This window comes from Leptonotus elevatus, chromosome 12, assembly GCF_054856555.1.
Source record: "Leptonotus elevatus isolate MCC_2025b chromosome 12, RoL_Lele_1.0, whole genome shotgun sequence".
In the NCBI taxonomy this organism is placed as follows: domain Eukaryota; kingdom Metazoa; phylum Chordata; class Actinopteri; order Syngnathiformes; family Syngnathidae; genus Leptonotus; species Leptonotus elevatus.
In genome coordinates, this window is record NC_141250.1 from 19088113 (window position 1) to 19114817 (window position 26705).

Genomic DNA, 26705 nt, shown 5'->3' on the forward strand with positions numbered 1-26705 from the left:
TTGAGTTCTACCATTTATTACACATATTTGTACATTCTTAAATAAAAAGGCTCCACTGGACACTTGTTGCATAGATATGATACAATACCAATTTAGAAAAAACAATTATCAAACACATCCAGTAACAAAAATAAACTCTCCCTCATCAATAAACAACATAATGTATCATACAAATCATATCATTTCAACACTTTGTACAGCGAAAAATGTGTCGGCGGTGGGACTCAGTGACCACAAAAAAAATTGATTTGATCGGAGTATTTTTTTTTCATGAAAAATGTCACTTAACGTCGTGTTAGTTGATGTTCAAACGTAATCAACAGTGGTTTAAAAAAAAAAATCGGAATGCCTTGAATGACCGAATTTGTGCTCTGGTGCAGTACCACTTTGCCTCTTTGGGGGTGCCATTGAGTCACTCCAGAGAATGTCAAATATTGAGTTGGGATTTCATGCTAAAGAATATTGAGCCAATGTCGAAAAAGGCCGTTTTTCGACTCATGATGTTTTGAGTGAACTTTGAAGAAATTTGTTGAAAAAAATGTGGTCTAAAAAGGTGCTAATGCAGCTCGTTATGTTTTGAGACTCAGTGACCACACAACTAAAAGTCATCTTCTTGCTTTGAGTATTTTATTTTCACAAAATTTGTCACATTTTTTGTTCAAACATAAGTAATTGGAATGCCTTGAACGAGCTAGCTCTGTTGCAGTACCGCTTTGTCCATTTTTCATGTGTCAGTGTCACGCCCAAAATTACTTATGTTTCCAGTGACTTTTTTTGCAACATATTTGGTGACAAATTTCACCCCCCAAAAAAAATTATTTCTGTGGTGTGTTTGGGTTGTAAAAAGGTGCTAAACAAACACACGCTAATGACGCTAGTGAGTCATGTGATAGCAGCGACGCCAAGAGAGTCACGTGACTGAGTGCCAAGGCATTTGATTGACAGGTGTCGGATATGTGACGTGTTGTTGTCCTGGTGGCGTGGCGGATTTGCGACAAGTGCGATGAGACTACGCTAGCTGGCTAGCCAGGTAGCAGTGCAAGAATTGTGATCACGTAGTGCAACGTTGGCAAGAACTAAAGCAGGAAGTGGCTAAGGAAGTCACGCTATTTACAAAAGCTAACGGACACAGCTAGCGACTGGTGAGATGGCGCCGCCTACTTCAGCCAGTCCCGCCCCATGATTGGCTGGTGAGTCTCTCTTTGGAATCATTTGGAGTGAACAATCTTAACCCTAAGCTAAAACTAACCCGAAGAAGACCTCCACCGATGCTAAGCTAGCCTCAGTCTAGTAGCTACTAGCGCAGCGCTAATATGACTTAACTACACTAAAGCTATTGGTCAAGCTGCTAACTCGGCTATAAAAGCCACATTATCTTACACCAGAAGGCCATTTTTAGCATGAAGCGGCCATTTATGCTAATATGATCTTTTGTTAGCTCGCTGCTAATGGAGTCCGCTGGGTTTAGACCTCTGGAACTCCAACAAATTCTTCGTTTATTTTCCGTGCGGACCCAAAGGAGCCTCATTAGTCGCTCACTGAATAGTGGAGACAACCTGTGGATGCTAATAGTGCTAACGCTAATCTGGAGTCAGGCCGAAAAAAACCAAGCAGGTTGAGAGAGGCAGAAGCAAGTTTTGTAATGACCAATTTATATTTTTATAAGTTTAACGCAGACACACTCACACGTTCGTGCTTTTAAAAGCGCTACTAGCGTCTCTCCGTGATTGTACGTCTCATTAAGAGCACTACTACAGATGCAGTTTTGAAAACGGTAACCCCTTTCACACAGACTGCTTGCGCAAAAAATTGGGTGGAAAATTTTCCACCATCTCCCTTCACACAGCCATCATTCTGCCTCTAGTTCTACCTCTAAAACCAGAACACAGAAAAGCAAATCGGGTAAAACATGGCTCTGATAGACAGCATGAAAGGGGCTAATGGCTGTGAATTTTTACGTCGTACCCTATTTCCCTCAGAAACGTGGTGGAGCTGCCTCGAAATGGTGAAACCACGCTGGACGTTTTTGGTATTGATTGTTCCGAGCTGCACTGTGGGACCCCCCTCCAGGTTTTTATGCCGTCGGCGGTACCAGGGAGGGGGGATTTGGGAGGCGCAATTTTCCAGCGTCCATGGTTAATGTTTCCAAAGAGAAAAGCATGACAGAAGCGGATCAAGATAAGGTTGCCATGGAAACCAGGAAAAGATCATTTGTCATCAGGAAAAAAAAATGCTAAATAGTGAAGTGTGAAAAGCCATTTGAACATGAACAGTGTGTGTTCATCGTGTGTTTTTTTGTGTGTGATTTTCTTCCATTTTTTGTAGATTTTTTTTGTTACAAGTAGAAAAAAAACATGAAAATCAAGTTAGAAAATAAAAGTGCAGTCATCAGATACTAAGTTAGCAGCTAATTTAGCGGCTAAGTCAGCAGCTAACTTAGCGGCTAACGTACAAGCTCGTTTGTGGTGTCCCTTTTGACCACACTCATCCTGTGGCACAAACAGGAAGTTAAAAAAAGCACTTCCTGTTCCTGTTTCTTTGATTTGCCAGTCCTCTCACATTCTGCTAAGTTCAAAGACGTTTTTCTCCAAATGAGAAAAACAGCAAAAAGTAGCTCAATTGTCATCAAGAAGTGTCGTCGTGGTTCTCCCAGTAGAAAAAAATCAAAGTGTCGCTGCGCATGTTCTTCCGCCAAGTGTCCCGCGGGCGCCGTTGGCGGCAGAGGAGAGCCGACAAGATGGCGGCGAGTCTCTGGGATGTCAGATTGCGTCGTTTACTTCGGCTGGATGGCGTTCTCGTGACTCAACGCCACCAAAAATACCCCCAAAAAGTTTGACTGTACAAAGACGAGCATGTGACGACTTTTTCCGCAAAAAGTCCAAAAGCTAAACCGGCGTGATGCGTTCGAAGACGGCGCGTAAAAAACAGTGAGTGAGTGTAAGTGAATGAATAACGACAATCTAACTACTCCTCCTCTTCCCCCTCCTCCTGTAAGACGCCACGTGGTGATTGGCAGGCCTCTTCCTCCTCCTCGTCCTTCTTGTCCTGCTGGGCGGCGGCGGCGGCGGCGCCCCCTTCAGACGTGGCGCTTCATGTGCAGCGCCAGATGGTCGGACCTGGAGAAACACCTGCGCACGCAAACGAGGACACGGCATCAATATTCAGTATGTTCACCATCGTCAATGCATCTGTCCATCGATGGACCTATTGATCCGCCTGTCTGTCCGTCCATCCGTCTCTCTGTCAGCCTCGTGGCTTTTTTTTTGCCAGCTCAGCAAAAGCAGCACAACGAAGACGCACGCGTGACTCAAGTGTGTGCGTGTGGACAGATGGCCGTGCGGTTAGTGTGTGTGTGTGTCAGTTTTGGGGGTCCAGCTGGTTACACTGAGAGCCCCTCTCACTCAAAATCCTCTTCATCTTCACTCTTCTTTGTGTGCTCTTCCTCGTCCTCATCCTCACCTCAAGGGGCCCCTGCTTGATTAGCCATGATTAATATGTGTGTGTGCGTTTGTAGCTGTGCATTTGTGCGCGTGCGTAAATGTGAGTCTGTGTGTATGTGTATCTGCATGTAAATGTGTGCACGTTTGTGTATGTCGGTGGGTGTGTGATAGTACATGTGTGGACGTGTGTGTATGAGTGCACGTTTTTCAGGTTTGTAAGTACGCGTGTGCATAAATATGAGTCTGTGTGTATACATGTGTGTGTGTATGTGTGTACATTTTTATATATTTGTAAGTACACATGAGCTTGTGTGTGTGTGTATGCTTTTGTCTTTGCTACATTGTGGGGCCCATACACGCCTGCTTTTCCAGGTTTAACTACCATTGTGGGGACCGACTTGAAATGGTGGTCCCCACAAGTTCAGACCTCTTTTTGAGGGTCAAGACTTGGTTTTAGAGTTTAGGTTTGAGCTGGGTTATGGTTGAGGTTAGGGTAAGGAATGGGGGTAGGCAATCATTTTTGATGGTTGGGGTTAGGGGGAGGGGCTAGGAAATGTCAATGAGATGTCCCCACGATGGTACAAAGACAAACGTGTGTGTGTGTGTGTGTGCGCCTTTGTCTTTTCCACATTATGGGGCCCATACTCAAGTTTTTTTCCGCCGGGTTTGACTACCATTGTGAAGACTGACTTATCCTTGTGGGGCCATCTTAGTGGACCCCACAAGTTCTTTTTGAGGGTCAAGAGTTTAGGTTTGAATTGGATTTTGGTTGAGGTTAAGGTTAAGGGTTCAGGTTAGGCAATCAGTTGTGATGGTTAAGATTAAGGTAAGGGGCTAGGAAATGCATGATGTCAGTGAGATGTCCCCACTAAGATGCAAAGACAAACGTGTGTGTGTGCATATGAACTACGCGTGTCACAGATCTCAGATCAGCGTGTTTTTTTTCTTTTTCTTTGTCTTTTCATGGCTGACCGACTGTTTTATTGCTTTACTGTTTGAGCGCAGCCGATTCCGCATTTAACAGCGTTTCACTTTGACGTTATCACAGATGTGTGCGTGTTTACCTGTCGCAGTGGTTGCACTTGAAGGGCTTTGCGCCGGTGTGTTTGCGGTAGTGTCGCGTCAGCTCGTCGCTGCGGGCAAAGCGCCACTCGCACCCTTCCCACGAGCACTTGTATGGCTTCTCGCCTAACACACACACACACATAACAAATACAAAAGAGGGGGTCAGCACGACATCCCATGCCCCGCCGCTTGAACACAATAAACAGTCATAAATGTGCAGGAAATTAAGTCTTCACTGGCGTTCATTACAAACCACGCACACACACGGCCCGAGGTGTTATCTGACATGCAAATGAAGTTCCCTCTCTCAGAGATTGTTCTCGGCGTGTGTGCGCGTGTTTGACACAGGGTCAAAATATGAGGGACGGTCACCAATCTGTCACCGTTCATTTTTAGACCGCGACCAGAAACCCAATTGTTTCATCGCTGTCGATCAAAAGTGAGCATGATGATGTCATTATCTGGCGTACCTAATGAATTGACTTTATGCAGCCCACCCACTGCTACTGTGTGTGTGTGTGTGTGGCGGTAATAATTCAGGGTCTTAACAAGTCCTAATTGGATGAAATGCGATGCATGCGTTTAAAGTTTATACACACGTTCACACACCCTTACATAAACACAACATTTTACACACATGCAGAAACCTACACACACAATCCTTGTTCTGTCTTGTAATCCAATCAGATTATTGATTTTTCGAAACTGGTATCATCGTGACATTTAATGGTCATGTTGTGACGTCACATGCCACGGTGGCCTGGCACTCCGGCGGCGCCTGGGGGTCCTGGTGGCACTCACGCTCTTGTTAGCGGATAATCCCGCGCGCTGCTGGCGCCGCTAATCCACCATGATGCTACGGCATGTGTGTGTGTGTGTGTGTGTGTGTGTGCGTGTGTGACATGTGGGTGGGCGGCGTCCTCCCCTCCCATTACAAGCGTAGCGCTTTTATTAGCGCTTTCATTAGCTGTTTAATTAGCCGTTTAATTAGCCTAATCCGCTTTTTTTGGATTTACAATGAGCATAAATCAATGTCACATCAATTGAACTTTTTTTTTTCTTTTTTTTTTTCTTTTTTACATTTGCAATACGATACAGGCTATTTCCCTGCATAACTTTTACATAGTTGTTGTATGGATTGAAAGGCAGACAGATGTTGAACATAAATATTATTTTAATAATAATAAAAAAAACATGCTGTATCAAAAGTGCTAACATGCTAACCGCTAGAACACATGCCGCTACTGGATGGACCTTGGCACAACATAAATATCCAAAAATGTTCATTTATAAAATAAATATGAAGGTGTATGCCCTCTCAATACAGCCCCCCCTCAATCCCCACACTGCCCCCCCTCCTCCTCCTCTTGCTTGACTTTGGTTGCTTGGCAACTGCATCACTCTCCTCCCTAATTGGCTGCCGGATTGTTCGTGTCTGTCAAGCTCCCTCGCTCTCTCTCACCCACTCCCACAACTTCCCACCCGCCACAAACACACACGCACACACCCCCCCCCCCCCCCCCACACACACACACACACACGCTCCCTTAGTTGCTAGGTGACTTCCCCATCACGCATCCTTGCCTCGTCGCGCAATAATTGGCTGGCGTCATGGTTGCCGCGGCATCAGGCCCGGGCCCGCCTCCCTCGGCGCGTGTGTGAGTGTGTGTGTGTGTGCGTGCACATTTAAGAAAGTGGGGGTTGATTGGGGTGTGGGGGGCAATTAGAGGAGACGGGTGCGAAACGAGCGCCTGTCTGACACCTGCGGCCCCGCACACACACGCACATTCACACACGGTGAGCATGCATGTTGTGTGTGTCATGTGTCAAGGATCCACACGCGTCACAAAGCATGATGACACTTAGCATAGCATAGTTTACAACATGTAGTTGTGGTGTAGCCTTGAGCATATCACAGTGTGATGTTGATAATGTTGCGGTGTACCACTAGGCTTTATTCTCAGTCCTCACGATATTAAAAGCAGCACATCTGTTAAAAAGACGAAATTGTATTCCTTTGTGCAGTTCTAGCACACTCTTGGAGTTCGTTTATTAGTTATTATCATCTTAATTTTTATTAGGAATGTTTTGGCCAGTTATCACTCCTATAAATCAGTCATACCATACTAGTTTTCAACATCTCCTTGTATCTCATGATACTTTGCACTGCTTAGCCAATAGGAGCACATGAAATTAATGACGTGGCCAAACTTATTTCTCCGTCACTGCTGTTATGTACAAAAACAATATTTTGTTCTTTTTTCCAATATGAGATTTGACCCAGCAGCTTTAAGAGTGCATCATAGAACCATGTCATACACTGCTAAAGTTGTGTTTAAAAAAAAAAGAAAGAACAAAAAGTCCTTTCATTGTGTCAAATTGTCACAGTATAGTGCCAACTACTGGCGAGGAGGCCTTAATTGATGTAAGCAATTAAAGTATTGAGGAACAAATTATAGGACCATTTAATATTGTAAACATGTGTCGTATTTGTGTTACCTGTGTGCGTCCTCTGGTGCGCCTTAAGGTGCGAGCTCTTGGTGTAAACCTTGCGGCAGCCATTAAACTGACACCTGTGTATTCTCTTCTTGTTGTCCGCCGAGTCCCCCGCCAGGCCGGGCCCTCCGCCTTGCTCCCCGTCACTGAGCGCCCCGCCCACCGAACCAGGAGGCTGGGACGGCGGAGGAGACGTCAGCGCCCGGGCCGCCACCAGTTTGGCCGCCCCCAGGCCCACCTTCTTGGCCACGAGCTTGAGCGTGAGCGCGCCGCCAACCTGTTTCCCCAGGTGGCGCCCCAACTCCGGGGACGAGGGCGGCGTTAGCGACGTGACGGCGGCGCTCAGCTGGGCGGCGCTGACACCCGTGACTAAGACCGGGTCCTTGCTGTCCGTCAGAGTCTGGAGGAGTTTGGCGTGGACTTTGGGGAGCGGGCTGGGCTGCGCCGGGAAGCCGGCCAGGAGGGGGTCTATGAGATCCTCGTCGCTGTCGCCGCCCTGCGTGAGGGCGGGCACCAGGAGGCGGTCCAGGTCCTCGTCCAGGAGCTCCGACAGTCTTCTGGGCTCCGTCTGGAGGTAACGCTCCAACTCCAGACATGTCTGGTTGACAAAGGACACAGATGACATGTTAATGCTGCATTATTGCACCCCCTAGTGGTCTGGAGGGCAAAATAAATAAATTTGTAAACATGCAAACCTAATGACAGTTTGGTGCATTTTAAACAACCACATAGCTTTGCATTCCAGTCTGCTAGCTTAATGCTAACACATAATAGGAAACGCCATGGGCAGGCTAACAAATAGCATCAGAGTTGCGGTGTTGTAACCCAGAGTAAAAGTCTTCTTTGTTTGTCAGCATGATTTTATTATATACTGCCCCCAGGTGGCCAAGGCGCACAAATTACAAGGAGCAGCAAAATCCCCATTGAATTATCATGACGCACTGTGACGTTCCATTTAACTAATTTAACTCCCCAAAACGTATAAATATGTTCTATTTTAAAGAAATGTAAGTGTCCTAAAGACGCATTTATGTTTAGTTTTTTTATGCTAGAGCGTACAGAAGGCTTTGACGCAGCCTCTGAACGGCAGAGAACTGGTGAAACAATGGTAGTAATTACAAAAACGGCCAGCAGGTGGTGGCAGTGAATAAGAGATCAACCAGGGCCATGTTGCAACAAGAGGTTTGTGAATAATAATAAAACTTAGATATATTTCAATGCTAATTGCTGCAAAACGGAAACAGATAGAAAAAAATAATTTCCTGACGAAAGAATAGATTGAGTGTCCGGTGTTAAACTTTCCCAGACACAGTCAACCATATAGGTGGAAAATTGCCAGATTGACTTCATCCCCGACAATATCGTCGTTTACAGAAGACAGCCATGCGGGAAAATGGCGTGAAATGTGGTCTCTAACAAGCCGCGTGAAAGCGGCTTTATGAGAGAGTATAAATGTATGCATGTGCGAGAGAGGGAAGTCATGTTGAATGTCAGCATCATCAGCTTGCTTGCTTGACGTCTTCGACTGCTGCGCGTGCACACGCAACATATGGCGAAAGGTCACGTTAGATAACGCGCGCGCACATCGTGTTACCTTGACAATGACATTGTATTTTTTTTTTTACAGCTTCATATATCTTAAATATTACATTTAATATTAAATCTTATTTGACATTTTGTAAGCCTATTTATAGACATGGGGTGGTCAAAATATTAGGAACAGCTCTCAGTATGATACAGTCCAGTGTTACATGCATAATTCACATGTTACGTAATTCATGTACTCTGACAATCAGAAGTAATTATTACCTCCACCAAGCATGAAGACACAAGGTAAGGCTTTTATTTGACTTTGTTAGCACGCTATTAGTTAGCAAGTAGGGTAAGGTAAGCTATACAGTCTGTTACTTGGTATGCTAGTTATTGTCTAGTGAGTTGGAGCTTGTAATTTAGATAGTTAGATAGTGAGCCTCTGAGTTTGTTAGTTCATCAGCTAGCCAGTCATTTAGCAAGTTAGCTCGGTTGTTAGTCACTGTTAGTATAATAGTTTGTAGGTTCCTTCATTAGTTAGTTAGTTGGCAATTTAGTTAGCTTGCTAGTTGATTTAGTAAATTAGTTCAGTTGGTACTTAGTGCGTTAGTACAATAGTTTTTTCTTTTTCTTAAAAAAAAAAAAAAAAAAAAAAGTACAATAGTTTGCAGGTTGGTTCGTTAAAGTTAAAGTTAGTTTGTTCGTTGGTAATTTAGTTAGCTTGCTAGCTTATTAGCTGACCAGCTAGTCAGTCAGCTAGTTGGTAAGAGAGTCCGTTAATTAGTCAGTCAGTTACTTTGACGTGACTAGTGTGCTAGTTAGTAAGATAATAGTTGAAGTTGGCACATTTGTTAGGTGCTAAGTGCTAAACCAGCGCGTTTGTTAATGAATTTGGTTGATATCGTCGAAAGTCAGTGCAGTACTGTACAATAGTTAGTGGGTGAGTTAGTTCATTTGTTAGTCAATTAGTTGTGATTTTATCAAACAACCTGTTGGTTTGTTGATTCGTTAGCAATTTGTTTAATTGGTTAGTCAGTTCATCTGTTAGTAGTAGTTAGCAGGTCATTCGTTTAGGTATTAGTTATTGAGCTAGTATGTCAGTTGGTTAGTTTAGAAATTCAATAAACCTGTCAAGTCAGTTTGTTAGTTAAGCAGCTCGTCAGTTATTTGGTCCGCTTTGAAATTTGATATTGATAGTTACAGTCTGCTTGCATTGCGAGGCAAAATGGGCCTTGGTGGAGGTCTACAGCTGAGTGACAGTCATTAAAATACACATACACGTTGTTTTCTCATCAAACGAGCGCCGACGAGAACGGCAATTCATGTACAGTGTGCGTGTGCGCGCGCGCATGTGTGTGTGAATCCATAACGAATTCATGCAGGCAGCTCGCCGAGAGGCTCTTGACAGCGCAAAAAAAACAAACAGAGTCAAGTGGATCCTCCAGGAAACGTTTGAGTGCACGCTGATGACATCATTAACCAGTATGATGATGATGATGATGATGATGATGATGATGATGAAGTCACACTATGCGCCGCATCACGGACTTCACACTTCAACGTGAAGTGCCATAATCATCAGCAAATGTACGAGCCTGAAGCACGAGGACATCAAGCCCAAAGCTAACACAACAATGCTACTCGGCACATTAGGCCACAAAACTGACATGACGCTAACAGACAAGTTCATCCGTTAAATGGAGGTACACAAGAAATGTAGATTTAAGTGGTTGTTTCCCACAAAAAAAAACTAGCACTAAGGGCTTAACAATTAATCCAATTCAAATTGACATTTAAAAAAGTAGTAGAATGTCATTTTCAAATAGACTGCACTTTGAAAAACAATCGTGTATTAAATCGCAATATTCAGGGGGAAAAAAATTGCCATTACATTCTTTCTCAAAATCGTTCTGCCCTGCATTAGACTATGAAAAACGTTTCATTTGGCTTTAAAAATTACCTCAAAAGTGTGAAGCACATCAATCATGACTCAGCGTGAGTGTGTGTGTCTGTGTGTGTGTGTGTGTGTTTATTTCCCTCTTCAGCTGGTGAGTGTTTTCTTTCCTTTTTGTGCACAAATGGCTCCTAATTAAAAGGCTTTTTTGGCGTGTGTGAAAGAGGCTCTTTGAAGCGCCGCCTCCTCCATGGATGCGAGCGCTCGGATGGCTCATTAGACGCACAAGAGCCTTCAAGTGTGTGCGCGCGCGTGTGTGTGTGTGTGAAGAGCATAATGACTTATAGCTGGTGATTGTGTGTGTGTGTGTGTTCAATTGCATCTAGAGCAGGGATGGGCAACGTAGATGATGGAGGGGGCCACAATTTTTTTTGTCATCAGTGCTACTGGTGGGGCCACAAACGTCTTAACACGGATGTATGACAAAAATGACATTTTAAAGATGGACGAAATTCATGCATAAGTGCATACATATATGATACATGCATGCTCTTAATATATTCATTTTTTCATAACCTTGTGAACAATTAACTAAATGTTTTTATAAATGTTTTTAAAAAAAAAATGCCGATCAACCTCTAATACACATTTTACATGACAAAGGTTTGTTCCTAATTTTTTTTTTAAATAAATAAATTCAAATGTATGTAATTTTTTGTATGTCAATTGTCTAAATACAATTCCAACCCAGCTAACTTTTATTTTTGTATTTATTTATTTATTTATTTTTATTCTTCAAGGGGCCCTCAGATTGTGACGGGACGCTCGTAAATCAACCATTTTATTTTGAAGGTCCCCTTTTTCAGGACTTTATAAGGTTAGAAAATGTCCGCATCCGGCACCTGTTTGTCCGATTGTCATCAAATTTGGCATGCATGTCCGCCATGACAATACCCTCGAAAAATTAATATGAATATACAGTATGTTGTGAGACACACATGAAGTCAGCCATTTTGTTTTGAAGGATTCCTGATTTGTGTTTAACATGGGAAGCTTGAAAATGTTCGCATCCGGCACCGGTGTGTCTGATTTGCACAAAATCTGGCACGTGCGTGTCCATCATGAAAGGATGCATGAAAATCAAAAAAAAAGAACCGATGCTGTAAAATGCAGATTTTAGTTTGAAGGTGCCAAAAAACATCACATGTAGATTGTGTAACACACACTCACGCACAAAGACACACATGAACAAATACACAAAATTTCACTGTACATGTTTAGTAACTACGCTAGCATAAAATTAATTAACAGCATAATCACACACACACACACACACACACACACCCACACACACGCGAGACTAAGGGGACAAGGCAGGTACAAGCTTTTAATTTGAAGCATAATTTAATACTGCTTAAACAGGCTTATGCTCATTCGGAGTCTGTGTGTGTCTGTCCCAGGCCATTTGAGTAATTGGCTGAGATGGAGGGATTGGAATCGGCGGTAGAATCATCTGTTCCTCCGTCAGCTGAGCTTTCTCTTAATTAAACTCTCACTCTGTGTGTGTGTCTGTGTGTGCGCACACTAGTTATTTGTCATATCGCCCTGGCCGCCAGGAAGAAGATAGCCTCGCCGGCCAGACGTCCTATTCAGACACACACACACACACACACACACACACACAAAATGCTTGCTGCTCGCTCTTTGTATTGAATTTGCGGCGAAAGCAGACGATCCTTTCAGGCGGATTTTGCAGCACAATTGCATATGAAAACAAACCCGAATCTTCAAAGGCAAATAAATCAAGACTAATGGAAAGATTGCGTGTTTGTTTGAGGATGAATTGCGCGTAACCTGCAGTCTTACAAGACGCTAATTGGACAAGTGCTGTTGAAATATAGCGCCTAATGAGCATCATTCACGCATCCTGCCCTTTTCTGGTTGCCGTTTGGTACCACACAAAAAAAAAAGAAGCTTTTTGTTGAGAAATGTATGAATTTTTGTGGGGAGAAAATCCCTACATGTTTTTTGCCTTTTAAATGAAAAAAATAATAATTTTCATTATTACGTAAAATTAACTTTTCCTCAAAAATATGTTAGCTTTTTCTTGCAAGATTCTTCTCCTCATGAAAGACTTCAGAAATTTCACTTCGTAAAACTTTTTGCTTCATAAAATACGACTTCATGCTTGAACAAAACGCTATTCGTTTGTCAAATGCCTTCTTCTTTTTTTTAATACATGCAACTTAAAAAAAATAATAATTTTTTTAAAATATGACTTTTTTTTATTAACCTTTTTCTAAAAAATATATGCCTATTTTTAAAATCTTTTTTTTTTAATCAATATACATTTTTTCTGTTAAAAGTATTTCCAGATTTTTTCCCCCCAAAAAATATCTGTTTTTATTGCAAATAAGAAGGGCTTCTTCTTCGCATCGCGGCCAGAGAGCACACAACACCGCCCCATGCTGGCTGTGGCACCGGAAAGAACTGCAGGGGGCAGCAGTGAGGCAGCGCCTCCCTTGCCTACCCTGACCGCACCTCCCTGGGCTCAGTCTCATTTGTCTCTGATAAGTTGCACACACACTTACACCCAAAGACACAAAAACACACACTCGTTCGCCCCCCCCCCCACCCCTCTTACTCTCTCTCTCTGCTCTCACGCTCACACAGACACGCACACACACACACACTGTGTCTATCATGCTAATTGAGCGTGAAAGTAGCACACCAATGACGTTATTTAAAAGTGCTTCTAATGCTTTCTTCTGCTAGCAAGGGAACATTAGCGACAATCTTCCGTCACCTTCACTAGGACCTTCTGGGGCTCTTTTCAAAATTTTGCTCTGGAAGCCAAATGGGCTTAGTCACATGAAATTTGGCAGGCATGTCTATCACTCGTAGACCCACAAAAAAAAAAAAGTCTCAAGAAGCCATGCCCAAAAACACACAGGAAGTCTGCCATTTTGTTTTAAGGTCATCTGGGCTTTGATTTATTTGAAAATTCATCCCCCAAAGCCAGTTTGACTTGGACACATGAAACTTGGTAGACATGTCTACCATGAGTAGACCCACAAAAAAAAGTCTGAAGAAGCCATGCCTGAAAAGACACAGGAAGTCTGCCATTTTGCTTTGAAGCCACAATTTCTGGAACATATTGGCCATTTACAGGGGCTCTTCAAAATGCGAGAGAAAAGTGGTCATTAATCAACTCCACAAGCTCAGAGATTAACCAAACTTTTTATTTGATTGTATTACAATAATGCTATTTGTTGTTTCGGGTTACTGTATTATGATCCAAATCGTAGCAATGCGATGGATGATTGAGTGTTTAAGACAACGAAGTCAACGAAGTGAACCTGAAGGAGGTCCCAGCTGTTGTTGAGTCCTAATGGATTAACCCTTTGTCTTCACACTGTGTGGATGCGTGCGCACGTGTGTGCGCAGGCGCGCGCGCGTGTGTGTGTTTGATGGATGATTTCAGGGATGAGGTCATTGTGAAGTGTGAGCATGCGTGACTCGGCGTGTGTGCGCGAAACAAAGGCTTTGGGGAGAGTGTGTGTGATGACTTCACCGCTTATGAATGTATTTATGATCACTGCATGTGTGTGTGTGTGTGTGTGTGTCTTTGTCTGCACTGATTACTTTTACATTAAAGGGTTACTGTATTGCCGTCACAAACAATCAGCTGCCATTACATTAGGTACATTGTGATCTATTTGGACCCTTGCGTGGTGGTCATAATATTAGGAACACTTGTCAGTATAGTATGACTTCAGAATTTTTAGCATCAATTATATATTTTTAGATTTTTTTTCCTCTCTTCTCATCTGGTAATACAAAATGTACATTTCAATTAATTAAAATACTTAATTTAAATTATATTTAAAAAAAAAATAGGAACTTTTAATTTTATATTTAAAAATAAATACAAATTTGAGTTATTTATTTATACATTTATTCTTGTCCACAGTAATAATAAAAATAAAAATAACATTGACTAATTTGTCTATTTACAAGTCAAAAAAAATATTGATAAAATAATTTAAAATTATTCATTTTCCAGTCAATGATTTATTTATTTTCACGTCAACTGACCGATGACCTAACAAACATGTTGTAAGGACAACCAACCACTTTCAACATGTGATGCCAGCAAGCAGATGTGGTTGCCATGGCAACCAATCACGCGAGGGGACAAAAAGAGCACCTGGTTGCCTCCGGGGACCTCCATCACCATCATAACCTCACCGCAGTCTGACCTCCAGAGATTTTTTTTGGAGAGGGGGGGGGGGGGGGGACTCTCACTTTACTGGAAAGCAGAGCGAGTGGTCACATGACTCATGCTTGTGTGTGTGTGTGTGTGTGTGTGTGTGTGTGTGTGTGTGTGTGTGCGCGTGTGCATTAGCGAGCAATCCTGGGGTGAAAAGAGAAACACCCTCCACATTTCCATTTTGCTTTGTCCTGTAGTTCAACCCTAAATAATTCACATCTACTGTGCGCACACACGTACACACGCATGAACACACACATACAGTGCTGTTGTGCGACTGGCATCACAGTGATGTTCCCTCTCGGAGTAAAAAAACAAAACAAAAAAATGAGGTCATCTTGGAGGAGTCACAATTTACTCACGCAAAAAACTGCGAAAAAGGACATTTTGATGCAACAATTATCACCTGGTATGACGTGGAAAATAATCGCCGTTAAGGTGATTATGCAACACAAGGTGCAACAAATTGGCGGCTGTGCTACTTTCACACATTCGCAGCAGAAACGCATAGAGAGCACACAACAATGCTCACACTAATTAAAGTATGTTAGCTTAATGCTGACATGAACAGTAAAGTGAAATACCAAAGACAGGCTAATGGAAATTAGCACTGATATAATTACAAACCTTCAAGCGGCTGCTTATTTAACACACCGCGATCTCGGAGCAGCACATTTAAATAGCATACAAAAATGTCTGATGAAAGTATGCTAGCTTAATGCTAATGTGAAACACCATAGGATAGGCTAATACAAATTAGCAGCAACGTAATTACAAAGCTTCAAGCAACGACTACTTTTACTTAAACACAAAGAGAGCAGCAACGTTGTAGATTTACATACCAAAATCGCACCAAACCATAACTGTCTAACTAAAGTACGCTAGCTTAATGCTAACATATAATGCAAAACACTAATGACAGGCTAACGGAAATGAGCATCAATGTGATTATAAATCTTGAAGCAGCTACTACTTTAACACGAATGTTGCAACACCAAAATGTTCCACCAAACCATATTTGTCTAATAAAAGTATGTTAGCTTAATGCTAATGTACCACATTTGGAACAGCAACACATACAAACAAACCATACGACAATGCTCACACTGTCTAAGGAACGTATGCTAGCTTAAGGCTAACATCATGTGAAACGCCATTGACAGGCTATTGAAAATTAGCATTGACGTCATTACAAACTCTAAGCAGCTGCTACTTTAACACAACTAGAGCAGCAACACATGCAAACTGAGCACACAACAATGCTCATGCTGTCTAATAGTAGTGTGCTAGCTTAATGCTAACGTATAATAAGAAACGCCACAGAGAAGCTAATGAGAGTTAGCATCGATGTAATTCAATCAGCTGCTAGAGTGACATATTGGCAACACATACAGAGCGGACATAAATGCTCGCACGGGCTACTATACTAGCTTAATGCTAACATGAGCCAACAGGATACTCGAAATTAGCATCGATACAATTACAAACCTTCACGCAACTCCTACTTTAACAGAGCTTAGAGTGCTCACAAGGAGCCTGCATTCTCTCAGCTCTGTGGAAACAACACACACACACACACACACACACACACACACACACACACACACACACACACACACACACACACACACACACACACACACACACACACACACACTTGTGTGTATTCCTTAAGGACTACACTAACCCGCAAAACAAAGCAAAAGTCATTGTGCTTTCACGCTGCGTTGCCACGACAACATCTTTCCTCTGCCGGCCTACATGGACCGCGTAGACATACATCATGTGCAAGTGCACCACATGGACTCGCACTGCCGAGAGTCGACTCGCGCCAAAATGGACGTAGATATGCACCACATCGATTTTCATATATGGGAAAGCACACAACATAGAAATGCGCAGCCGACAAGTACATCATGTCCCGACCAAAATGGATCAGGAGTCAACAGGAAGTATTGCTTCCTACTTCCTGTACTACGACTTCCGCTTTGTCGACTTCCTGTCCTTGATGTTGATCTTAGTGTGCATCTTAGTTTCGTCTTAGTGCCCCTCGCCTCCGAGACAAACGTCTGCGCTCTTATTCCCAAGGTCATCCTCCTCCTCTACATCGACCCATTTACTCTACACACAAACACACACACACACGCACACACACACCCGCACACACAACAATCACTCATGCATGAAGCTGCGCTGGAATGGTGGCACACTCTGCTCTTACACTGTCTACACACACATACACCCCCCCCCCCACACACACACACACAAAGTGTCTAAAACAAAGCGACATGCCCAAATGAGCGTCCAGAGGGTCTTTGATGTTGTTGTGTTGCTATTGATTAGAACATAAACGCGGTGTTAGTGCTCACGTATGCGAGATCAATGAGAGCCAGACAGAAGTCATCAAATACCGATCCCAGTCGGCAAGAACTGAAATGCTGACTTAAGCCAATGAAGTGTGTGCGTGTGTGTCTTGTCACACTTTCTTTCTTTTTTTTGAAACACACGCCACTTTTTTTCTGTGAAAAAATACACCCTTTTCCTAAAAAATATGCTTTTTCAAAAGATGCCATTTTTTTCTTGAGAAGGAAGGAGAAAGACGCACAGCTTTTTTTTTTTATCAACGTAAAATGTAAAAATCATAAAAATATGTTTTTCCTCCCATAAAACTATGCAGCTTTCTTCATCAAAATGTGGGACTTTTTTTTCTATCAACACTCAAACAAACAAAAAAGAAAGAAAAAAAGCGTATGATTTTGTTCTTGAAAATAGTATCTTCATAAAAAACATTAAAGTTCTTTCTTTAAAATCAGACTTTTTTTTTCTAAAGCTTTTCCCCCCTAAAATAATATTTTTCATAAAAACTGTGCTATTTTTTTAATTGGAATACATGACATTTTTGTAAATATTAAAAATACTTTTTTTATTGAAAAAAAAACGTGTTAAAATATAACTTGATAATATATGATTTTCCATGAAAAAGTTAACTTTTTCACAAATGCAACTTTCTTAAAAAAAAAAGTGACTTTTCTCAAAAAAAAATTTAACCTTTTTTCGCAAAAACTTAACACAAGGATGACAATTTTTCATGTAGATATGCAACTCGCGATTTTTTTTACAGGAAATATGCATTTTTTCCTCATAAATAAACAGAAATGTATACTTTTTCATATAATAATAATAATAATAATAATAATATTTATTTAAGATGTTTTGCCAATCCCAAAAAAATCCAGATCATAAAATGCAAACAACTATAAAAGAAAATAGGCAAATCCTTACTTGCGCACATAAACACGTGGGAAGTAGGAGAGCCCAGAGGCAAGCGTAATCCGAGGCAATTGAGACCAGGAGGTAGTATAGTTAGTGCAAGCGATATACAGTAAATAAGTAAATATCATCACTTTCCTTAAAAAAAAAAGAAAAAAAATGACATTTCTTCTTGAAAATACATAACTTTCATTCCACGCGCGCACACACACCACATGGACCTAACGTGTCTCAGCGAGGCCTGTGAGGCAACTTTGAATGTTACCATGGCAACACAACTCACAGGGCTAAAAGTTCGTGCAAAACAAACTGTGTAACCTTTACATGTGTGGAATAGTGCATGTGTGCGTGTGTGCGTGTGTGTGTGTTGGATGTCGTCCTGCTAGCTTCAGGCCTTGTTGGCAAGCTCGCGCTCTCTTGCCACACACACACACATGCACATGCACACATATAATCACATACACACACGGCAATAAAGTAGAAACGTGTACAGATGCACATAACAATCAATACATATATTTAGAAGAATTTGGTTGATTGTGCTTTCCAGCATACTTCCTGATTTGTTCCATTTGCAGCCCTTTAAGACGGTTGCTTTTAAAGCAAACAAAGATTGCTGAGCAATTCATAACGTCTTGGTGTCTTTTTATTGACACACAAATGAAGCTTCGCTGCCTTGTTGTTTATTTCCTGTTGTCTTTTCTACGGCATCCCGTTTAGGCAGCCATTTTGAAATAATCAATGACTGCCAAGCAATTAATCATGCCTATCCGTTGTGTTTTATCCACTTTGCCGGCTTTTATTGACGCACGCACGCACGCAAGCACGCACGCACGCACGCGCAGCCAAGTGTAAAGATGAGGACGACTTTCACAACCCAACTTTGTGGTCGTGCCTCATTTGTTCCGCTTTGATGGCGCCGTACTCCCGACTAGTTTGTCCGGGTAATAGTCTCTTATTTAATCTCCCGCGCCGGCGACTGAACGCCTCATTCGCCTCCTGAATTATGGCCGACCCAGGTGTGTGCGTGCGCCGCGTGTGTGTTACACAGATGAATCGATGTGCAGCCTCACAGGAAGGAGAATGTTAGCAGCAGGCAGGATGATCAATCAAACTCAGATTGCTCATCAAAATCAGCTTGTGTTTTCATCATTTTCCCCCCCCCCCATCTGTGAAATCTGCTGATCTGTAGTTTGATTAGTCACGCCTGTGCTTTCACAAGTTCCGTTCACGTTCAAAAGAAGTTTGATTTTAAAATTTTTTTAAATAAAAGAGGATTAGGAAGAACACCAGTCATTTGCTTCCTCTTTTCTTCATTCTTTTGTTTTATTTCCTCTTTTTGTCTGACCAGGAAGCAGCTGTTCACTTACGCAACAATGTGTGTGCGTGTGTCAACAAAGAAAAGGCAGACACCAGGGACAGGCATGATTAATTGATTGGCAATCACGGACTATTTTCAGAAGCAGCTGCCTAAACGGGCTGTCATACTAATCAAAACAGGAAGTTTGGTTTGGGTATGAAAAAGTGGTACAGTACAAATGTTTATTCTGAGACACTTTTGGTACTGGTCCAAAAGTGTGGTTGGTTACCAGACAGACGGGTAGACTGCTTGACAGTCTTTGATACCCAACAAAGACTGCCTTGCTTGTACTCCAATGGAAGGGTGCCAAAAAGTGCGACAGTACAAATCCTAATTTTGATGCAACTTGCGACAAGGGCTAAAAAAAAAAAACCTCACTATAAGTCTCAATGACTGGTGCTGCAAATTGAACAGGAAGTCAGACATTTTGGTTTGCAGTCATGAAAACTGGGTTGAGACGAAAAAAAATTTGACTTATGCCCACCGGCCCGGCCCGACTCATAACTATACCTGCCTAAGACATTTTTGTTCTGCTACTGACATTTTGGTTTAGTTTGCTGTCTTTATTCCAAATGGATTAATGGACTTGTCCCTCTAAATTGTAGGCCAGTCGCTTGGGGTAAAATGGAGCAAAATAATAATAACTAAAAAGCACCACATCGGCCCCAAAAGACGCCAGCCCACCGGGCATCTGCCCTGTGCGGCAGATGGCCGGTCCAGCGCTGCTCACACCAGTTTAAGTGACTGAGACAAAACTCGGTGGACATGTCTATCATGAGAGGATGCATGAAAAAGTCTCAAGCACCTCTAATTGAACAGGAAGTCAGCCATTTTGGTTTGCCATTTTCAAGGATTTAGTGCAACAAATGGGTTGCAATGGCCTATTCTTGGGGGGGGGGGGGGGCATCGCCTGACACCAGTTTAAATGAGCTACGCAACACTTGGTGGACATGTCCACAATGACAGCTTGCATGATAAAGTCTCAAGGACCCAAACAGAACAGAAAGTCTGCCATTTTGCTTCGAGGATTTGCTATGACAGTAATTATAATGGCCCATTCCTGAAAAATAATAGCCCCTGACTGACACCAGTTTCAGGTCATGCCTGGAATTAAACAGGAAGTGAGCCACTTTGCTCTGAAACCATGCCAACGTCAAAATTGGATCATATTGCCATTGAAATCTGAAAATGTGTAGAATCCCTGTGATATGCTACCACTGCACTTGGTGCTCTTAACGGCAGGCTGCCAAAAAAGTAATTTGAGTGGAGACGATAGCGCTCGATGTACACGTCTCTCTCGCTGTTCTTATCTCCTGCGCCGCCGTGATTCCCATCAGGAATTCAGCGCCGCGCCGGAACAGATCGGCGTTGTATCGGCGGCACGCAAGCGTCTGGAAACTCGCCAGGATCCATGGTGACGCTGCGGCGGATCAATCCATCAATCGGGATGAAAGCAGATGAAACGACGACAGAGAGCAACAGGCGGGAAAGCAAGAACGCCTTTAAAGCGGAATGTGGTAAGAAAAAAAAATTGCGGGAGAAAATGTTATGCGAGGCTGGAAAGTCTGGATTTCTTGTCACACACACACAAATCCCAAAAGGCCATCACATCATTCCCAATCCGCACAGACGCAGCAATTATACAGCGAGGAGGAACTGCTGCTGTCAGACGCAACAAGGCTAACAGACAGGCGGCCTCTGCTTGTGTGTGTGTGTGTGTGCGTGTGGGGGTGCGTGTGTGTGTGTGTGTGTGTGCGTGTTTAGCGGTCGAGCAAAGCAGTTGATGAGAGAGGACAAAGAAGAAGAAGACACAGGAAGCAACCAAACATGACGATGCCAGTGTGTGGTTGTGTGTGTGGGGGGGGGGGGGGGGGGGGGGGGTTGTTTGTGTGTGCGCATGTCTCTCTCCATGGAGAAAGAATTTTGAGGAAACTTGACATAGCTGCCATGTTTCCTTTTACAAAAGCAGATTTCCTTCCGTAATAAGAGTAGCCGGGAAGGCCTTTATTTGCTTACTTATTGACGTACACAACATTGTGGAGCGACCACATCAGAGTCCACACACATGCTAACCGTTGCTAAAGACAGTGTCTCCGCGTAGCATAACATCAGTGAAAAATACAAAATGAGCCAAATTAATAAATGGCGTAAGAGATACATGGACTCACACAACATTGTGGAGCGCCCACAGTCGACTTGAACGCTAATTAAAGATGTTGTGCTCTCTTAGTCTAAGATTATCTTTAGAAATGCTAAGTGAGCGTAACAAATTCAAGTCATAGCTCCCTGGAACATGAAAACAGATGCACACAACATTGTGGAGCAACCACATGTCAGACTCTACTAAAATGCTGATTGTTGCTAAAGACACTGTCTCCACGTAGCATAACATCATTGAAAGATGCAAAATGAGCCAAATTAATACATGGTGTAAAAGATACATGGACTCACACAACATTGTGGAGCACCCACAGTCTACTGGAATGCAGATTAAAGATGTCATCCTCTCCTAGTCTAAGATTATCTTTAAAAATGCTGAGTGAGTGTAAAAAATGTAAGTCATAGCTCCCTGGAACATGAAAACAGATGCACACAAAATTGTGGAGCGACCACAGCAATAGTCTACTGGAATGCTCATTTAAGAGGTCATATCCACATAGTGTAAAATCATCTATAAAAATGCAGACTGGGCCCACATAACAAACATTGATGCACACAACATTGTGGAGCGGCCACGTCTGTCTACTAGAACAGCATTCAATATGTCCACATTATGTAAGATTACCTACAAGAATGATAACTTTACAGGACAAAAAAAAACAATAAGCAAGAAGAAGGAATGGACGGACACAACATTGTGGAGCAATTACATGTCAAGAGTCTAACAGAATTTTAATTAAAGAGACTGTATCCAAAGAGTTTACCAAAGATTATCTATAAAATGCACACTGAGCAAAAATTAATATATATATATGTATCTGTGCAAGTCCTCATAACAAACATGGACGCACACAACATTGTAGAGCGAGTAGATATCAAGAGTCAACTTTAACGATAATCGTTATCGCCACATAATTTAAGATTATCTTTAAAAATGCTAATTTAGCAGGACAAAAAAAACTAAGCCAGAATGTATACAGCAAATAGACGCTTGCAACATTGTGGAGTGACCAGATAAGAGTATATTGGAATGCTAATTGATGCTGCCCACGCCACATAGTTTAATTCATTTAAAAAAATGCATAACAGATAGGAAAAAAATGAGTTTCTTAGCTCCTCATAACAAACGGAAGACACAACAACATTGTGGAGTGACTACATGTCAAGTCTACTTGAACGGTAATCGTTATCTTAACAGAACGCAAGATCACCTTTAAAAATGGTGACGGGCAGAACAAATAAGGGGCGTAGCTAAGTGGAATATAGACTTGGACAGACAAAACATTGTGGAATGATCACATATCAAGCGTTTACTAGAATGCTAACCATCGCTTATAAGATGCCGGGACACAAATGAGCTCAAATGGGCTTTGATATCTGTTTGTGTCAACAGCCAAGCTTAGGCTACAAGCTAAAAGCTAGTTAGCCTTTGGTCCAAAAACAACAATTACATAACAGCTGGCTAGCTGCACATTAGCGAATGGTGGCTAACTAAATATTTGATGCTAGCAGCCTTACAATGCATGTAAAGACTTCTTTGTTATAAAAGGGGAAGATTTTCGACAAAAATACTTCATAGAACAGACATGATAACAGGCTAATGCTAACAGCAACAAATAATTAGTCGTCATTGCCGTCATTGTGTCTTTCTTCAAGCTGCTTTCTTCAGGCTTCTGATTGGCTAAAATAACCCGACAACACCGTTTGAGATCCTGGAACCAATCATTAGGCGACAGAATTGGAAAACTTCATACCCCCTTTCCTACCCTCGTCCTGGCATCACAGCATACCTTACACACAGACTTAAGTTACATCTCCGATGCTAACTTTAAAGCTAGACTGCAGACAGTGTTCCCCTATTTTGCATCAATGCCTTTCACACAGCCAAGCAGGGAAAGTTCCTAGGTTCATAGGATGTGTGAAAGGGGCTGACTCCAAAGCATATATTATACACAGGTTTGAGTAACAGCTCTGATGACCCCTTTCTGAGCAGAAAATTGTGAAATTGACAATTTTGTCCCTCTACTCCATGCCGGTGCCTTTTACACTAAACGGTGTAAAGTTCCCGTTTCGCAGTATGAAAGGGGCATGTTCCCTCAAAATAGCAGCATAAGTCTGATTCTCCATCCAAAGGAGAAGATAGTAATCGAGGGAACCACTTTGTCCCCCACATTCCGCGTGGATGCCTTTTTACGCTGGGAAAAAAAAAAGGCCCCAAAAAAAAGAAGACAGTTTTTTTTTACTACTGTCGAGTAAATGTAGACTTAATGGATGGGACTGGTTTCATTCAGTACTGTAGGCGTAATGGACATGTGGGCCACACGCGCACGCGCGCACACACATGGTCACAGCTGCGCTCATTCAATGTCCATCAGAGTGGAACCATCACACACAAACGCCAATTAACATACCACGTGCTCATTAATAGCTTTTAGTGAGCACGTGATGAGCGTGAATATGATTTACGGCGGGGCCCGATGTCAACAAAACATTTTTGAACACACGCGCGTACACGCACGCTCACACACGAGGATGATGATGATGATACATAATTCAGTCCGCAAATTCGCCATGACAGGTGTGCATGTATTATTTAGTAAAAGAGAGCCAGCGGCCATTAGGCGCGTGCGTGCGTACGCATCGATCAGATCAGAGCTGACGCGCGCGGTCCTGCAGCGCACGCGGGCGCGCGCACGTATCACAACGCTCCACACATGAAAAGCAGCTTTAAATGCGTACAAAAAAAAACAACTTTATCGTTTTAAGCTATTCCGGGATGGATATAAAGGAATAATTTTAAATATAAATATATGTGCATGGAAGGCACGTGAGTGTTTTTACGAGTGCGTGCGCGTGCGTGTGTGCCTGTCAGCGGACCGCGCTGCGATCCATGTGAGCGAGGAAATTAATAAATAAATCAGAAAAAAACGACGAGCAAACTGGACAGAAATGATTTGAAAATAAAAAATAACTACACACACATACACACACACACATTTATAATAAAAATATTTATATTTTGAAAAAAAATCTGCGAACTGACCTGCTGCCAGTTCTCCTCCAGGGAAGGCATCGCGGAGAAATAACCAGTGTCGTGCACCAGTTGGAGTTCCTGGAAAATACTGTAATTAGCCAGCACGTCCATGCTTGTTGTGCAAGAAGTAAAAGAAAAATGTCCACAATCAAGCCCCCAAAAAAGTCCGCACGGAAGTGTCACATCCAAACAATTATTTCCTCATCTCGCGTTTTCGGGGGGAGAGAAAACAAAAACAAAAAAAACAACTACTGCTGAAGCAGGAAAAGCTCAAAATGAGCACGCACTTTAATTATTATTATTTTTTTAAAGGAGAAAAATGAAGCTTAGTTTTGACGGTTCCGCCTCTGCTCGCGGCTGCCAGGTTTGCTTCCGCACAGGCAGCTCGCCATGCAGGCTGCGGGTTGCCAGGTCTGCTTCTCGGCACAAGGCACGCAGCTCCACCATGCAGCCTTTTGCGGGTTGCCAGGTTCCACACAAGCGGGGGACCGGCAGGGGGCGTGGACTCGGCTGTCACTCACTTGCTCGCGTAACCATATAAGGTAAATAGGCTCAGTGATGTCAGCGCTGGTCGCGTAAGGAGGGAGCAGATCGCGAGAAGGGGGTGGGGCTTGGAGGAAGCTAGGCTCGCCATTGGCTGGATCCCGCTGTCAGCCCCACCTATTCAGAGAAGGCGGGGATGAGTTATTTTTAGCGTCCTTTAAAAAGAGTGAAGCAAAACTCCAGTCAGTCAGTCCAGTGAGGACCTCAGAGAGCGCGGAAGAACTAGTAGCTCTTTGAAAACAAGCAGCGTAAAAATAAAAATAAAAAGCAGCGTGAGCGCACACGTGAAGCTGATACAAAACACAAGCAGCGTGAGCGCGCACGTGAAACACAGCAACGCTTCTCCCGCCACTTCCTGTCACATGACTTGATTGACTCATCCCTGTGTCCAAGCATGGTGCTAATTACTCAACAAATGTAAGATTTGAACATAACTTATTAGATTGTTAATGCAAGACCTTGTCATATTTGAGATTTAAAATGAGACAAAAACATTTAAGAGTTTGCCAGCATGCTTCAGCTTGTTTATTAACGGAATCGTACAACTTGATCATGCTCAAATAAAGTGTTTTTGATGCTAAACTACAAGCTATGTAGAACAGTTGCATAGGGGTTGGAAAGAATAATACAAAATTTCAACAGCATTGATAGAGTTTACGTCACAAGTCAAAATGGCGGTCTAATGCTGCATACGGGGACAAGAGATGAAAAAAAGGAACCTAACATCACAAACGGCTTCAATCTGAAGTCACTCGACACGGAACCTGAATGGCAAAACGTAAACATGTTTATCTCTTTATTTATTATGACAATAATTTAGTTATTCAAAGTAGGTAGCTTATGATGCTTTTAGGCTAACAATGTTTATCCCAGATTATTTATCACAAAATTGTTGTATCATATTAGTTTTCGCATAACCAGCTGATATGTGGCATATCAAATATTGTTCATTGTCACACAATCACTGTATGTCTATTAAGTCTATTTAGTGGTATCAGGTGCAGGACGCACAGTACAGTATCAACGTGTTTGGTAAGCAGTGGATGAAACGAACCTTGTGGAGGGAATTAAGTCCAACAAAGGAAAAGTCACATGACGTTTCCCCCAGGTGCGCCACGTCACATCTCCGGGGATGGAGGTCCACGTCTCAGAGGAAGACGAGGTCGAAAGGGAGGTTTGAGGGGGAGCAGATGGCTTCTATATGAGCTCTTCAGACATTTTCATCATTGATTTTTACTAAGGGAAGGGGGAAGGGGGTTGATCAATAGTGGCTGACAGATTGAAAGAAACAGCAGGTCACACTCAAAATACCTACCAGTATCACTAGCATGTTGGCTTTTGGCAACGAATGCTTAAGTTCGACTAGAAGCTCTAGTGTGTATTTTCCCTATTAGCAGTAAGCCAATGCTACTGCAAGGCTACTAAATTAGCTAGCGTGTTCCCTGTTAGCTACTACTATCGCTACTTATACAACAATGGCTACAACTAGAACCAGCATGTTGACTTTTAGCAACGAATGCTAAAGTTCGACTAGAAGCTCTAGTGTGTATTTTCCCTATTAGCAGTAAGCCAATGCTACTACTATAAGGCTACTAAATTAGCTAGCGTGTACCCTGTTAGTGCTACCACTAGGTCTATTA

General features: G+C 42.5%; 1 protein-coding gene across 2 annotated transcripts; it reads right to left on the bottom strand.

Annotated features, from left to right (window-relative positions):
* LOC147164898 (Krueppel-like factor 7) lies at positions 1–26273 on the bottom strand. Of its 2 annotated transcripts, XM_086091661.1 has the most exons (5): positions 26120–26273; positions 24532–24600; positions 7005–7599; positions 4505–4628; positions 1–3128 (listed from the first exon to the last, which is right to left on the bottom strand). In XM_086091661.1, the coding sequence occupies exons 2-5, from the start codon at positions 24559–24561 to the stop codon at positions 3077–3079; spliced, it is 801 nt and encodes a 266-aa protein (XP_085947787.1). In that variant the 5' UTR covers positions 24562–24600; positions 26120–26273; the 3' UTR covers positions 1–3076. The 2 variants fall into 2 exon arrangements, with proteins under 2 accessions (XP_085947787.1, XP_085947786.1); XM_086091660.1 differs by lacking the exon at positions 26120–26273 and having other exon boundaries at positions 24532–24961.
* Between the last annotated feature and the right edge of the window lie 432 nt (positions 26274–26705).

Excerpts from the sequence above, each read along its gene's own strand:
- LOC147164898 (XM_086091660.1), bottom strand. The coding sequence starts at position 24,633 with ATGGACGTGCTGGCTAATTACAGTATTTTCCAGGAACTCCAACTGGTG. Across the intron at positions 4,629-7,004 it reads GCACCAGAGGACGCACACAG|GCGAGAAGCCATACAAGTGC; the intron begins GTAACACAAATA and ends TGTGTGTGTTAG. Across the intron at positions 3,129-4,504 it reads AAGTGCAACCACTGCGACAG|GTGTTTCTCCAGGTCCGACC; the intron begins GTAAACACGCAC and ends TTGCGTGCGCAG.